Source organism: Thamnophis sirtalis, unplaced genomic scaffold (assembly GCF_051295495.1).
Source record: "Thamnophis sirtalis isolate CommonGarterSnake01/CBP01778 unplaced genomic scaffold, rThaSir2_p1.2 scaffold_7, whole genome shotgun sequence".
Classification (NCBI taxonomy): Eukaryota; Metazoa; Chordata; class Lepidosauria; order Squamata; family Natricidae; genus Thamnophis; species Thamnophis sirtalis.
The window spans coordinates 54,737,493-54,753,928 of record NW_028261387.1 but is presented as its reverse complement, the minus strand read 5'-3'; the positions used below and the strand labels follow the sequence as shown (position 1 = coordinate 54,753,928).

The 16,436-nt window shown below is 38.5% G+C and overlaps 1 protein-coding gene across 5 annotated transcripts in view; it reads right to left on the bottom strand.

Moving 5' to 3' along the window:
* Positions 1-1,995: 1,995 nt before the first annotated feature.
* LOC106553972 (complement decay-accelerating factor) overlaps positions 1,996-16,436 on the bottom strand; it is a 23,495-nt gene continuing 9,054 nt past the window's right edge. Inside the window, exons 1-7 of one of the 5 annotated variants that reach the window (XM_087720119.1) lie at positions 9,355-9,511; positions 6,129-6,218; positions 5,194-5,382; positions 5,013-5,064; positions 4,260-4,291; positions 3,754-3,783; positions 1,996-3,085 (exon numbers count right to left, since the gene is read on the bottom strand). In XM_087720119.1, coding sequence (XP_087576245.1) covers positions 3,042-3,085; positions 3,754-3,783; positions 4,260-4,291; positions 5,013-5,064; positions 5,194-5,382; positions 6,129-6,218; positions 9,355-9,376 — 459 coding nt within the window. In that variant the 5' untranslated portion in view covers positions 9,377-9,511 and the 3' untranslated portion in view covers positions 1,996-3,041. Of the gene's footprint in view, positions 3,086-3,753; positions 3,784-4,259; positions 4,292-5,006; positions 5,065-5,193; positions 5,383-6,128; positions 6,219-9,354; positions 9,553-13,975; positions 14,062-14,842; positions 14,940-16,436 lie in introns of those variants that run through there. The other 4 variants (XM_087720120.1, XM_087720121.1, XM_087720118.1 and 1 more) reach the window with 4 other exon arrangements.

The window sequence follows — 16,436 nt, the reverse complement described above, 5'->3', positions numbered from 1 at the left end:
CACAAAAATAAAACTGCCTCCAGGGAAGCTCTTCAATCTGCAGTATTTAAGTTGATTGTTAAAATATTTAAAAAAAACCAGCACAATTTATTTTAGGCAAAGCTTATTGTTTCAGCACAAATTTAAAACCTAGAAAGCAAGGTAATTTTTCTTTGGTTGTCACAAAAACTCAGAAGCCATTTTAAGAGCCATGATGTTAAAAGAACTATACAGCACTTGCTGACTCTTCCATTCTAGTATTGTAATGGGTGGGCTGAAGTCTCCTCTTCGGATGCTAGTTTAGAGGATGAGGATGAACTGGTCCCTGGTAACTTGGGGAAGCAGGACAGTAAGCCCAGGGGTTGTTGGAGATGCAGATCATGGAGCAGAGGGCTTCAGCTCAATGGAGCAACTGCAGCTGGAACAACCGGACTAGCTGAGCTTGAGTAGAGTCACAGCTTCAATAAGTTAGACCAGTGGTTCCCAAACCTTTTCAGTCCACCGCCCCCTTGGTGCTACAAACTGATCCTCAGTGCCCCCACCCAGTGGTGGAATTTCAAATTTTTTACTACTGGTTCTGTGGCTTTGTGGGCGTGGCGGGGGGGGGGGTGTCTTGTGACTGTGCAGTTTGCACGACGGAAGGAAGATAGTAACAGTAAAATTCAAAACTGTAACAATTAATTGCACATTTATTCAAAATCCAATTTAAAAACCTCTTCAGTTAATGTTAATTCAACAAAATTGTTGAACATGATCCAGTGATACCAGGTTTTCAAAGTCTGATAGCCATTTATCAAGAACCTTAGTAACTAGTAACTTAGTAAACTCAGTAAAATTTAGTAACTACTTCACTGTTCAGTAAATTCTTAATGTGATGGATGGGCTTGATGAAGTGATACCAGAAAAAAAATGTCTTTTCAAAGGAAGTGGCAATCAGCTAGTCCCAAACTGTAGGCAGAACTCCAGGATGTGGGACCTGGAGGATCCCCGTGTTTAAAAACCTGGTTATAGGCAGAGCTCAAGACTCTGATCCTCTCTTTGTCTGCACAAGCCACAGGGGGAACTTGTGGTACCCAAAACTAGAACCCCTGATTTCTAGATTTAAACCTTAAATATTGGAATGACCCATTTCTTCCTGACTTCCAATGAAACCATTCCATTTATTGTCATGCAAATGTCCCTTGCGGGTACGACAGATTCCTCCCCACCCCATGTATTTCCCACCCGCCTCCTCAGCTTCCCTGCTGTATTTATGATTGGCAGGGCGCTCTTCTCTCTCAGGCCAGGGAGCAGCCTGAGCACCGGTGGCAGGAAGGGCAGCGGAAGAAAAATCTGGGCCAGAGGTTTTGGGGGAGGCGGGCGGAGGGAGGGAAGACGTGGTTTTGGAGGAGAATAAAGCTCTGTCGCCATGCAGGAAGGCCTCTGCCGTTGCATCACTAGGTCTCCCTGCAGCCCCCTTTGCATGCTCGCCTTCCCTCAAAACCTGCTCAATAAGGCCAATAAGCTCGGGCTTTGGTGCCTCAACTCGCTGAAGGAAGCTCAGCTCCTATGGCAACCCTGGATCGCTTTTTTCAATCCGGGTTTTTAAAAAATAAATAAATCAAGGAGGAGGGGCACAAAATGGAATAGCCAGGCAAAGCCCTTGCTTTGTGGGTAAGGATTTCAAGAGGAGCTCCCAAAAGGGGAGAAGGAGCCTTGGGAAAGAAACGAGTTTGCTTCTCTGCTTTGCTTTTAAATGCACCCATCGGTGTGCGTTTCTCCATTTTCTTCCCTATCGCTGGTATGAGGCTCTTGCTGGAGGCTGGATGGCCTTTCTGGAGCTTGTTATTTACACACAACACACTATATCCCCTTCTATGGCCTTGTCATTCCAAGTAGAGTCTTGCGCCCTGCGAGGGGGCCACCTTCAGCACTCCTCTGCCACCCCCCTTGCCTCTTAGCGTCCCCCTAAGTCATCCCACCTCCCCCCAGGGGACGGTACCACCCACTTTGGGAGCCACTGAGTTAGACTTTGACTAACTCACTTAGATTAACTTTATTGTCACTTTGAATGTACACTAATCGGCATACCTCAAAATAAAATTTCATTGCATACAGCTCTCGAAGGGTAGCTCTCAAAGTTAACCTGCAGACTCCAGGCTAAGAGCGAGAGCAGCAGCCAGTGGTCAGTGAAAATGAGAAGGTGAAGTCCACCCTCCCCCATTTCCAAGGGCAAATAGGACTGGGATGCAACAGGAACAATGGCAGTCAGCCACTTTACTTGTGAGATGGCAGTCATGCCATCATGAGGAGCTGTATCAGCATTAACTGTTTAAGCTTGCCCAAAGAAAAGGTGTTGCTGGAAGAACATATCTGGTTGCCTTGCTTCGTATTCCTATCTTCTATGTTTCTTGTCTTTGGACTCATTTGTGGACCATCGATTGATGTCTGGACCTTGTGCCTTGCCTTGTGGATTACTCCTAGCCTCGGACTCTTGCCTTGCTGTGTGTAGTTATTCTAGCTGGTGCCTAAGTTCGGTAATTTAATCTGCTCTTCTTGTTTGGTTTTCAGACCCTCCAGTGGAACTAAAAGTGGGTGTGAATTTTGGTGATGCTAAAACTGCTGGTGACTTAATAATTGGGCATGGGCAGCTCAAGAAAGACCTTTAAGTCACTGTGGTGTGATCCATGTGTGAACAGCACAGCACAAATATAGTCATATCTTGATAACAGCATAATGCATCATCCCTGAAGTAGAAACATGGTAGGTCCCTCAGATTCTGTATCTCAATAATAAGAAAGAGACATGCTAAGAGCTACTCTGGAAGGATTTACGGGCAAACTATTAGACTGTAGAAGTAGCATATGCAAAAGGAGTAGTCTTCTAGATCATATGTTGATTGTTTCATGTATTAACTGCCTTCTGCAATAGCCAAACTGCAAAACTATGAGTTTTACTGCTTTGAACTCAAATCTTCACTGTTCCTATTATTTTCGTTCTCAAAGTGGGAACTTTTGAAAGGTTACTGAAGTTTCATTGCAGACAAAGGACTCAGAACATTAAAACCACATCTTTTTTTGAAACTACATGGTATGTATCAGAAGAGGCAGGATGATCGTTAGATTTTCTGCAAGAGGACACAAAAATTAAATTCATATTTACATATGCCATTTAAAGAAGTTTCTAAAAATAATTTCCTTTAGTTTTGTTAATTAACAAGCAAAAACAACGCTGACTCATGTTACATTCTGTAAGATAAATGAAAATTCATCTTAGTTAGGAAAAGCAAGCTCTGGAAACCAAAGCATTTTAGATTAATAGCTGCAGAATATTTGACGTAAAATGAATTGTTCTATAAGCATCACAATAGATGTATTGTATAAAAAGTAGCACAATGAATGTTTTAGGCAATTGCTCTTGAATCACAAATCAGCATCTCTTTTGTATCCATCGGGAAGCTGTGTGGTGTCAATGCTAAAATCTCATAAGTCAAGGTCTTCAGACAAAACTAAGCTTTGTCTACATCTAGCACTGAAGCTAACAGATTTATGGCAGTGATTAGAAGGATGGGGGTATAATATTTAGAGAATCCTTGGCATAGTAATACTTATGTAGCATATGCCTTCAGAATTATATAACAGTAGAGCATTTATGCAATTTCAAGAACTATAGTTTGGAACTATGACATGTCTCTTACAGAATGCATGCACATGCCCCCCCCCCAATTAAGTAGTCCGTGTCCATTTCTATCAATCATTAAATATAATACCAGTAACTCAACCTGTCAATACTTACCAATAGTAATTCCAATTGTTTTGCCAGATCCTATAAGTGAACCAAAGGAAAAATGAGCAAAAACTATATATGATTACATCTTTTTGCCAATTCTCCATATCTTTCCAATGTTGAAAACTACTAATTTCTATTACAATATGAGACTCATTTACGTAAATAGTCCTTTTGTTTTCAATTTTTAAGGACCTCTATAATTCTATAACTTCATTTTATTTTTCAATTCCTTCATTCTTTCTTCATAGATTTTCTTTGTATTCTGATTCCAATTCCCCCCCCTCTCTCTGATTAAACCACATCAAAATATTTTTATTTTATTAATGGTTACTCTTGTGTTTATATAAAATTATATAACAGTCCATGGTTTTAAGCCATTCTCTAGCTTACCTACAAGAAGAAAAGGATGGAAGCAGTTAGAAAATGCAGAAAACGTGTCTTTGCTCCAAGGTCAAATCATCTGACTCCTGAAATAGGACTATGATTAGCAGTCCAATCATGTGATGACTCACCTTCAGTCTTACCTTCTTCTGAGGGGTTAGGGCAGTGATGGGCAACCTTTTTGGCGTGGTGTGTCAAAAATCGGCAAAAAATCGAGCATAACTCGCGTTGTGTGTCACTTCGACAAAAACATAATTTTGCGCAATTTATAGTTTAAACTACAAAAATGTATAATTGCAATATATAATTGTATTTAATAAACCAAAAACAAATTATTTAACATACCTGCTTAGTAACTTCTTTGTTCATCAGTCAATTTCGTATGTTGCCCTTGATATTATTGAACTTGTTTGGGGTGCCGTGAACCAGGGCTGTGGAGTCGGCTGCTTCCAGCTCCACGTCCTCATCAACATGCTGCTCCAGCCCGCCCCTGCTATGAATATTCCTAGTGACCCGAGGGCGTAACCGACAGTCCCAGGAGTAGACTCTCTGTGCCGGCCTGACTGGAGAGAGGCGCGCACTGTTCCCGCGCTCCTCTCCTGCGGGTCCTCCCTCGCCGCGCTGATGACGTGTGTGCGCACGGCATGCACGCCTTACCAGCAGCCCCTGCGCTCAGAAAGGGGCGGCGGCGATACAGTAAGTGAATGTGGGCGGGGGAGATCACACGTCCCGCCCCCCCATTCCTCCAGCACAGATTCTTTCATCCTCGGCGGCCGTGCAGGAGCCGAGGATGAATCGCATGAAATCCTGTGCGTGTCACCCCAAATGGCTACGCGTGTCAGCACTGACACGCGTGTCATAGGTTCGCCATCACTGGGTTAGGGGAAAGAGCAAATGGGGAAGATCTGGTTGGTTTGGTAGTAGTCATGACTACATCTAGCCAAAAAGAGAAGGGGAAATGTTAATGTAGCTTTCTCCAGATCCAGGACGCCCAACTTTAAAGTTGACATCTTTAATATTCAGCACTGATGTTCATTAAAGGTTTAAGAAAAAATAAATACTTACTCTTAACATAGCGCGGAACAGGAGGATTCCATTCACTATTAGCATCACATTGAACACTTGGTGACCCTACCATAGTGTAGCCAAAATCGCACTTGAACGATATCATAGTCTGATACTCATATGTATTCCTACGATCAAACCAATCTCGCCTTATCCCATTTTGGATGTTTGGTTTATGACACTTGACTTCTGGAAAAGAAGGCAAGATTTACTTTGAAAGTCTTTGCACCAAATAAGCAGATGTCCTGGTGGTCAGTAGGGGGGCAAATGAGAAAATATGAATTAAGTTATTGTTACACAAATATTCTATCACATAATGGGAAACAAGTACATAATTGGGACATGTATGTAATGACATTATCATTTGAATTAATGATGATTTGCTGCCAATATTAGAAATATTAAACTTGGAAACCATTATTTCTTTAGTTTTGCCAAAAAGATCATCTAATTATGGCTGCACCTTGTTTGCAAATGTTGCACAGAAGATTAAATGTACACAAAGTTAATTACCTGCAGCCTTAAATAACTGAGCCAAATATATAATTTTGATTATAAAATTGTAATACTGATAGACAGTATAATTTAGTGTTTTAGAATAAGTTCAAGGGGTTCACTATAAGTCACAGAAGCTCACTGAGTGACTTTGGACCAGAAACTCACTTTCAGAATAATGAGAAAGAGATATGGGTAGCAGTAGTTACATGTTCTGTTTCAAAACTGGAGACCTTCTAAAGGAGGCTAAAGGGGGCATTAACCCAAAATATTTAATTACAACAGAGATGATAGAAAGAATGAGTGATGAACTTCTCAGAAAAGCAGATGATGCTTGCAGAATAAAGCCATTACATGTAACCATAAGAACAGGTAGTATTCTGCCGGTTCGCCCCAGTTTGGGCGAACTGGTAGTGGTGGTGGCGGGGGGCTCCGCTCACCCACCCAGATGTCATCACAGATGCGCTGGTGCTCCTGGTTCCGAGTGGTAGGTGAATATAAGAGGAATCCATTACTGCAGAAGATACCTACTAGATAACGAAGGCCAAGGAGATATTTTCAATGGATACTTATGCTTTGAGAGAATGAGAAACAGTTGTTTGTAAAGATTCCACTTATAATTTTAAATAAAAGTAAAAATGACTAACTGGAAGGAATTGTTTTTATTAGTAAGAATCAATCAATGTCAGTTGATCCTGGCCAGATCAGAGACAATAGCTGTAATGGGTTTATGGGAAATAAGAAGCCGCTTTGAATTTTAACTTTGTTTTTGGGATTAGCTGTTAACCATTTTTTAAAATAGTAAATAGAAATAGGTCAAATTGGTTGATTGGCAATAAATTTCTATATTTGTGATTTTTTTAACATTATATAGCAATTTTTCAAATATAGATATAGTAGTTCATAAAATGTGGAGATGTTTTTGCAAGGGAGAGGAATAATGACTTGCTGAAATATATTTATCAGTATTCAAAAAGGGGGTACATCTTATGTTTGCTATTTTGTTCTATACATTTTTGTTCTTGTTTTTTAATTATTTTCCTTTTTAGATTTTGTATTTTGACTTTGGATATAAGTAAAAAAAGTAAAAAGAAAAAATAAAAGAACCATTTGAGATATCAAATAAGCAGTATAAAAATTTAGGAGCATATGTCTTATTTACAACATTTTGGCAGCTGCTGCAAATTGCTGGCTCATGTTTAAATGGTTGTCCACTAGGATTCCAAGATTCCTCTCACAGTTACTACTATTGAACAAGGTACCACCTATAATGTACCTGTGCATTTTGTTTTTCTTGCCTAAATGCAGAACCTTACTTTTTTCACCATTGAATTTCATTTTATTAGATAGTGCCCAATGTTCAAGTTTGTCAAGATCCTTCTGTATCTTAAGCCTATCTCATCTGTCAGTTCCTTGTGTAAAGACAGATGCAAAACATTAATTAAATAGTTCTGCTTTCTCCCTGTTGCTTGTCACCTTCTTGCCATTTTCTCCCAGCAAAGGACCAATTGTTTCCTTAACCTTTTTCTTGTTTTTAACATGTTGAAAGAAGGGTTTTTTTTGTTATTTTTTACTTTTGTGGCAAGCCTTTCTTCATTGTGAGCCTTAGCTTTCCTCACTTCATCTTTACATGCTCTGGCTATTTGCTGATATTCTGCCTTAATTATGTCCCCCCGTTTCCACTTTTCATACTTATCTTTTTTGTCTTTCAATTTGTCAGAGAATTCTTTATGCAGCCATAAAGAATGGCTTTGGGAGCTGTTATTTTTCTTCTTCATTGGTATTGTGGTAGACTGGGCTTTTATAATCCCGCTTTTCCAAATTTCCCAAGATTCTTGAGTTCTTTTCCCCTTGAGGATTCTCATCCATGAAATCCTTCCCAAGCTCTCTCTAAGTTTATTTAAATTAGCTCTCTTAAAGTCAAAGACTTCAGTTGGACTTTGTTCTACCACTTGTGTTTGCAAAATGTTGAATTCCAATATTGCATGGTCACTTGCCTCCAGGGTTCCTGTGGCTTCAACACCTTCTATCATTTCCTCTCTGTTAGTGAGAATTAATTTCAGTATGGCTGATCCCCTTGTTCCCTTCTCTACTTTTTGGGAAACAAAGTTGTCTGCTAGGTTTGTTAGGAACCTGTTAGATCTTCCACTTGGTGCAGAGTTTGTTTCCCAGTTAATGTCAGGGTAATTAAAATCCCCCACTACTATTGTGGTGTGCTTCCTACATACCTTAGTTAGCTGAAAGTTCATCTACTTCCTCTGCTTGGTTGGGTGGCCTGTAGTATAGACCTATGGCAATGTCATTTTCCCCACAACCTTTAGTATTGACCCAAATGTGTTCAAGATAGTTCTCATCATTGTTGTGCTCTATTTCTGTAGAGATGTACCGTATTTTTCGGAGTATAAGACGCACCGGAGTATAAGAGGCACCAAGATTTGAAGAAGCAAATTAAAAAAAAAGTTTTTGTACTTTACAATGGCCCATTTTTCGTGAAAATGGGCATGCATAGGAGGCAAAAGGGCATGTTGATTTAGGAGGCTTGTAGAGTGCTCCTGGGGGCTGTGGGGGCCCAAAAATGAGAAAAAAGGGTCTTTTTGTGAAAATGGTCCCATTTTATGTCAAAAAATATCATGCATAGCCTTTAGGAGGCTTATAGAGTGCTTCTGGTGTCTCGAGGGGGGGGCAAAAACGAACAGAAAATGGACCATTTTTTGCTCATTTTTGCCCTCCCCAGCCCCCAGAAACACTCTGGAAGCCCCCTAAAGGCTATACATGACCATTTTTGCAAAGGGCGTGGGGTTTTGGGAGGCCAAAAATTCTGTATTCAGCATATAAGACACATCCAAATTTTCACCCTCTTTTTTGGGGGAAAAAAGGTGCGTCTTATACTCTGAAAAATACGGTAATTATTTCTTTTATATATTGTGCAACTCCACCTCCCCTTTTATTTGATCTACTTTTTAAAAATAATTTAAATCCTATTAGCTGTATGTTCCATTTGTGTGTTTTATCCCACCAAGTTTCCATAATGGCAACAATATCATATCTGTCCTCATTTACTTGAATTTCTAATTCATCCTGTTTATTCCTCATACTCTTTTGGTGATAATATTAAGTGATGGTATTAAGCTCTACAAGACCCTAAAGCAACCTAAGACCATTAAAGTTAGTTATAATATTGTATAGTAATTTTAAAGTAATTAATGTGAAATCTGACTATTTTTTAAATATTTGAGTTTGAAGTAAGATTTGTTTTCAATGCTTACTGTAAATGGTTCTTTTTGCATTGGGAATAATCTTATTACATTATAAGATATTTCCCAATGTTTTATCTTGTTGTATTAGAAGGAAACAAAACATAAATTATTTTTATTATTATCCTAACAAATAACACAATAAGGCCAATCCAGCTCAAGAGGGTTATTGCCAAATCTAAACACAATAATAATATTCAATATAAATTATTCAAACTATGTTTGTGTTTCTTTCAATGCTCCCCTATGGGATTTAGTTTCAACAAGATAATTCCTACTTGGTAATCCACAGCAGCCCAATGCTTAGAAGACAGGATTCCAGCAAGAACAAACTTAATTTACTTAAATAGAAAACAACAAAAAAAGCAATTTTACATCCTGAAGGTAAGAAAATAATATGAAATTCCATTACTTTTACATTCAGGTGCAAGCATATTCCATATTCCATCTACCCCATTTTCTGCAACTTCACATTGAATAGTTGAATCTCCAATCAGGGAGTAATCACGATCACATAAATATGTTACTGTCAAGCCAACGTAGTATTCATCTGAAGGACTTGGGTTCTATATTCCATTGGCAATTACAGGTGGGATAGCACAAGGAATACCTGGAGAAGAAAATCAGCATAGATTCAACTAGACTAGAATTGCAAAATATCCTGATTTAAATTATCATATAATTTAGATGTTTAGCTGCTTGAAATAACTCCCTAAATCCATCAGATAAATGCACATATTTGGAATACTTCCTGCTATCAACCAAAACAGTACCATGGACAATATTCATATCAAATAAGTATCTACTGTCCAATTCCAGGGTGGAATTTCTCCATAATGTTCTTATTATCAATGTAGTCTTTCTCATTAGGATTTATTCCATGCATAAGTCTAAACTAAACAATAAATTCTTCCTCTGCAAGTAATTACCCATCTCTTGGCAAAATACAACCAAAGTATTACTTCATATAAAAAATGTGATCTCACCAATTACATTGGGTGGCAGGTGAAGGGCATAATAGAAGAGCCATAAACTGATGGTTTGTCAGTCCAGATTATGCTAATTTATCCTAATATTACAGGCCTAATAATCAACTGATTATCTAGAAAGATTCCTGGATCCTTTGTAACAACTAATAAATATTTGCTCCTGTACTTAAGCCAGAGATCGTACAAATTAGGAAAAGCCAGCATAGGGTGGTTTCCAAATTCTTCAATGAAATGCCCAGTGCTGTTGATTTGGCTGGGGTATCGGGCTCCTGAAGGCAGGGTGTGCTCTGCTGCAGCTGTTGCAACAGCTGCTGTCAGGTGCATCCACGCAGGAGAACTCCCCAGGGCTGCACAGTTCCACGATGGCGGAGAGCTAAAGCAAGCTCTACCGCCACCGATGCCGTCTATGTGCCCATACCAGGTGAGTGTGTGCATGAGAGAGAGAGAGACAGAGACAGAGAGAGAGGGAAAGGGAGGGAGAGGGAGGAAGGAAGGATAAATTCTTTGGGGGAATATAATTGATCTCAGGAGCCTTTCTGGATATAAGATGATGGACTATAACAACTACGTTTTCTATAATATTGACATATTAAAGATTGTGAATGTGTCCACCCTGTACAAAATTTCGAAGAATATTTCCCATGCTGGAAAATGGATTCAGAAGATGGAACTCACTCACTCACTCACTCACTCACTCACTCACTCACTCACTCACTCACTCACTCCTATCTCTCTCTCTCTCTCTCTCCCTCTCTCTCTCTCTCTCTCTCTCTCTCTCTCTCATCTGTCTGTCTGTCTGTCTGTCTGTCTGTCTATCTATCTATCTATCTATCTATCTATCTATCTATCTATCTATCTATCTATCTATCTATCTATCTATCTACGAGAACGTCTTCTGCCACATACCTCCCAGTGTCCGATAAGATCACACAGGATGGGCCTTCTCCAGGTGCCGTCGACTAGACAATGTCGTCTGGCAGCTCCTCGGAGGAGGGCCTTCTCTGTAGCTGCCCCGGCCCTATGGAACGATCTACCCCCAGAGATCCAGACCCTGCCCACTCTCTCGGCCTTCCGTAAGTCTACTAAGACCTGGCTATTCCAGCAGGCCTGGGGCTGTTGACCTCATGAAGGTCCAGCCCCACTAAGACTGATAGCATGATGTGTTTTTTAACCTGTTTTCTTCCCTATTTTATATATTTTGTACTCTTTGAGTTGTTTTTATGTAAGCCGCCTGGAGTCCTTCGGGATTGGGCGGCATATAAATTCATTAAATTTACAATTTATCTCTATGTATCTATCTATCACCTATCTATCATCACATATCTCCATTTACCTACCTACCTACCTACCTACCTACCTACCTACCTACCTACCTACCTACCTATCTCTGTCCAAACAGTATTATACCTGATAGGGTACCTGAGTTGATAAAATGTCTGTTCCTCCCAAGCTGTTCTTTTTATCCAGACAAATAAGGCACCCACAATAATGCCTTTATTTTGTGTGGATACAAGAGGCAAAAATTTTGGCCCCTCACTTTTCTGTCACCAATTCAGAATAACCACTATTTCACCACCTTTGGATGAAAAGGAAAGGTAAAGCTGACTGTCCCCTCAGATTAATAGCAATAGCAATAGCAGTTAGACTTATATACCGCTTCATAGGGCTTTCAGCCCTCTCTAAGTGGTTTACAGAGTCAGCATATTGCCCCCAACAATCCGGGTCCTCATTTTACCCACCTCAGAAGGATGGAAGGCTGAGTCAACCCTGAGCCGGTGAGATTTGAACAGCCGAACTGCAGAACTGCAGTCAGCTGAAGTAGCCTGCAGTGCTGCATTTAACCACTGCGCCACCTCGGCTATTACTGCACCGATTAACAATGCAGCCCACTTCTGCCAGCTAATCTTTCTCTTCTCTTATGGAAATAAATATGTTTATAATGCCTATAAATGGTGGAATATTTTTTTCATAGCAGTGAAGTGTCCCTTGCTCAGTTGCTGGGTCAGCTTTGTAAGGTGCCATATATTTTATGGTGCATAACATCTAGTTAGGTCCACCTACTGTGTCCCTTTAGAAAGAAAGAAAAGTAAGAGTAAGAGAGAGAAAGAGAAACAGAAAAAGAAAGAAAAAGAAGAAAAGAGAAAGAAAGAGGAAGGGAAAAATGAGACAAGAAAGGAAGGAAGGAAGGAAGGAAGGAAGGAAGGAAGGAAGGAAGGAGAAAGAAAGGCAAAGAAAGAAAATGGAAGGAAAGAAAGAAAGGAAGACAACTCATGACCACAATAGAGCCCAAAATTTTGGTTGCTAAGCAAATGCGTTGTTAAGTGAGTTTTACCACATTTTACAAGTTGGCCACACCCACCGTCACATGACTACCAAGCCATGCCCACAAAATAGGCCACACCCACAGAATAGGTAGTAAAAAAAATTGAAACCCACCCCTGGAACATTGGGATCTGAGGGGAAGGATACAGCTACCTATGCTGAGGATATTCTGCCTCATATTCTTAAAATTGGTTCCAGTAGTCTATGGAGATTCTCAGTCATCCAAGTCATGGTTGTCCCAAAAGTGCTTTTTCAAAAGGCAACTGGACTTTCTTTGTTTTTTCCTTGAAGACATTTCACTTCTCATCCAAGAAGCTGCTTCAATTCTGACTGAGTGATGGAGAATGGAAGGATTTATAATCCTTGCAGCCATCTTGTCATTAGCATTTTGAAGGTCAGTCATTATCTCTCTAAGAGTCATTGAGGCCATTGGAGGCCCTCAGGGTCAGCTGAATCAGAGGGCAAATGTGTCTGGAACTTTCTTGGAGTGACATCATTAAGTCAGAACTGAAGAAGCTTCTTGGATAAGAAGCAAAATGTCTTCAAAGAAAAAACAAAGGAAGTCCAGCTGTCTTTTCAAAAAGCATCTTTGGTTCCAGTAGTGGTGGCAGGAAAAGAAAATCAAGCTTAAGGGATTTCAATAGTATTATTTAAGGACTACATAAAGCCATGGGAGGAATCTCAAGCAGGCTCAGGTATTATCAGCATGCATATTGAGCATAACTTTATACATTAAATTGAGTTCAAGAGGTGATATTGCTATCCTGATGCCTGGAGGTTAGAAGATGTCAAAAGTTTTAATCTAAGCAAGATGAAGTAACTACCTTAGGAAGCCATCTGATTCCATGGTGGGGGGCAATAGTCTTTTTTAGTTCAAGATATTTCATAATCTGGGGATCACTCTCCACAAGGAACATATGGCACCCTGCGGCTAGTAAATCCTTTCCACAATGTCATTTTGTGTGTTAAGTTTCAACCTCTTTTGGAACAGGAGATTCTTACAGTCACTCATGTATACCTTAAAAATCTTTTGGGTGAGCTATTGTAACAAACTGTACATTGGACTGTCTTTGATAATCACTGAGAAGATATAGCTAGCCAAAAATGCAAAAAGTTATGGGTGCATCTCATTTTGTCCATACAACACCATTACTTTGAGAGCTGCACTTCAATGGGTTTATTCAACTTAATGGTTCTCCTCATCTACATCCCTATACAGCTTATGACCTGGGTATCTTCAAAAATGCCCACTCCAATAACTGCCTCACCAATGAGATCTGATGCCACCCTTTTGTGGAACAGCATTCCCCTTTCTCAAGACATTAAAATGGCCCCAACCATGAACACATAGCTGTTCTTGCAGGTCTTAGGAATTGGAATATTGCACTACAAGAATATTCTCTTGTAATAATGTGTTTACTTACTTAATGATATTTATATCCTTTGGGCTATAGCTGTTGCTGCATATGTTACAGCTTTTATTTTTACTTTATAATTTTCACTTGGTTTAGGAATATGTGTGCTGCTGTGTACTGCTCAGGCAGTGGAGGAAAGAGTACAACAGATAAATTATGTTGATATCATGCATTTAGGCATTTCTCATATTTGTAATAGGCAGAATAATTCTACTAAAGGCTAGGCAGACTGAACTTTTGCTATTAGGAAATTAAACATAAAAGTACCAAAGGAAGTCTAATAAGCTTAAATAAAGTATCATCTTACTTTTGCAATGTGGAAGTCCTCTATCCCAGTCAACTTTTCCAAACCTCAAAACACACCGTACAGTGGAAGAACCTCTCATTCTATATCTAAAAATATTTTTAGTAAATAAATTATTAAAACTATAGAGATTATTTAACCATGGAGCATTCAATTTCAATGTCTAAAATAAGCCATAACAGGCTGGAATCACACAACATGATGATTCCAATCAAAACCAATTATATTATGATGTATTGAAATGTAAGACACCAATCATTATAATACGCTGGTCCATATTTGCCTAGTAAGAATCTCTAGAAGCATATCATGAGAACTTGATAGCTGTTGTATTCAAGAAATGCTAATCTTCAAGTCAGTATCACTTCATACCCCCACCACCACCACCCTGGCCACTCTAGTTCTGCTCTCTCTCCCTATTCCACAATCAGATACTGAGATTTAGGAAGTCACATATATAAAGAACGTCTGAAGATGCCAGCACAGTAGAAAACTTCTCTATCTATCCCAGTTTCAAAACTTAAAATTGGACCTTATTCCTTTCACTTGTTTGAGCCAGTGATGTGCACCTGTTCTTTTTGGTTTTACAATAATTATTGTCTCTCTATTCCTTTACCAAATAGCTATTTTCAGCAACAGAATCAAGGACTCCCACTTCACTAATTTCAACCATTACATCAGAATACTACTGAGTTATATGTTAAGAGTGCCTTAAATACTTTCATCAGTCAAACTGTTTTAATTTTAAGTTACTTTTGCAAGGTTTGTATCTTAACAAAGAAATACAAATAGTTATAACATCTAGTTGACAATTGAGATTTTTAATTATCAATATTTACAAGTTACTTCAACAAATGTTTTCTAACTTACCCATGATTGCAAGAAAGGGTTATTTGATCTCCGAGCAAGAAGCCATCTCCAGATTCTATGTTGCCATTTTCTATGTGTGGAGTAGGACAATTTCTTCCTAAAAGAGTGATATGGAGTTATTATCATGTTTCTTACAAAAAAATAAACACAGAAGTCTAGGAAATTCTATTATTCAAGTTTTATATTTCTCCATTTTGATTGTATTGTATCATTTGTTTTGCCAGGCAGAGTTGCTTGATAAGCTATTCCCAGCTTATGCATATCTGTTCATTTCAGTGGCTGTTCATGCACTTACATGTGAAAACGGTCTAAAGTAGTTTATGAAGCAACTGCATGGATTGGAAAAAGAGCCAGGTGTTCTACTGAGTCAAAATCTTTTAAACATTCTCTGTGTATATAAAAGCTAAATTCTTCTGAAAGGTCTTGTGTTATTACAATTATATATGCGTAATATAGAACTATGACAAATTAAACAACATGCTTAAAAAGAAAACAAACTAAGCTAACTAAAAACCTTTAAACAGAAAACAAAACCTGCAACTGTTCAACTTTCAAAATTCCATTGCTCTTCTATAATTTCAAACTTTTATTATTAATTTTTTGTAATATAAATTATTTTTAAATTGTTAAACAATAACCTGAGTCTAGGCTGCACAAAGTTATATTCTTCAAATTTGCCTCTCCTTTGACATAAAGCTAATTCAAAGGTCAAGTATTAAAAAATGCCATTAAGCCAATTTCTAATGTATAAACTTCCTTCCATGACTAATCACCTTCTTTTTTTTGCTAAAGTCAAAGCACAATGTAAAGACTAAGTTCCTAATTTGGATAATATAGGTTTATACCCTATTGAACACTTTTCATTCTTAACTTCCTTACAATATTCTGTTAATAATAATAATAATAATAATAATAATAATAATAATAATAATAATAATAATAATGAATAATAATGAATAATGAATAATGAAGCTGTAGAGATTGTAAAACAGCAGATAACAGCAACAGCTAGAAAAATTGAAAGATATGAGGCACGAATCATCCAATATAAACAAAATCAGCAATTTCGATCAGACCAACGGCGTTTTTATCAAAGTCTTAATGTGAATCGTGACACCAAAAGTGAAAAACCAGAAAAGCAGGCCACAGTTGAATTCTGGAAAGAATTGTGGGAAAATGCAAAGGACTACAACAAGGAAGCAAAGTGGATACATGACTTTGAGAAAAGCATTGGCAACAAACAAATGCAAGTATTAGAAATAACAACTGAGATGATCAAAAATTGAGTTAAAAAGGTAAAGAATTGGACATCACCTGGAAAGGACCAATTACATGGTTTCTGGCTCAAATATCTGACCAGTTTACATGCAATATTAGCCAGGCAACTGAATGAAATTTTACAAAAGGGCCAAATTGATGAATGGTTGACAACTGGAAAAACATACTTGATTCAGAAAGATGCAACTAAAGGAACAACACCTGAAAACTATAGACCAATAACATGCTTGCCAACAACCTTCAAATTACTCACAGGCATTATTGCAGATAACATGATGGATTATTTGGAAACAAATAACATCTTGCCAGTAGAGCA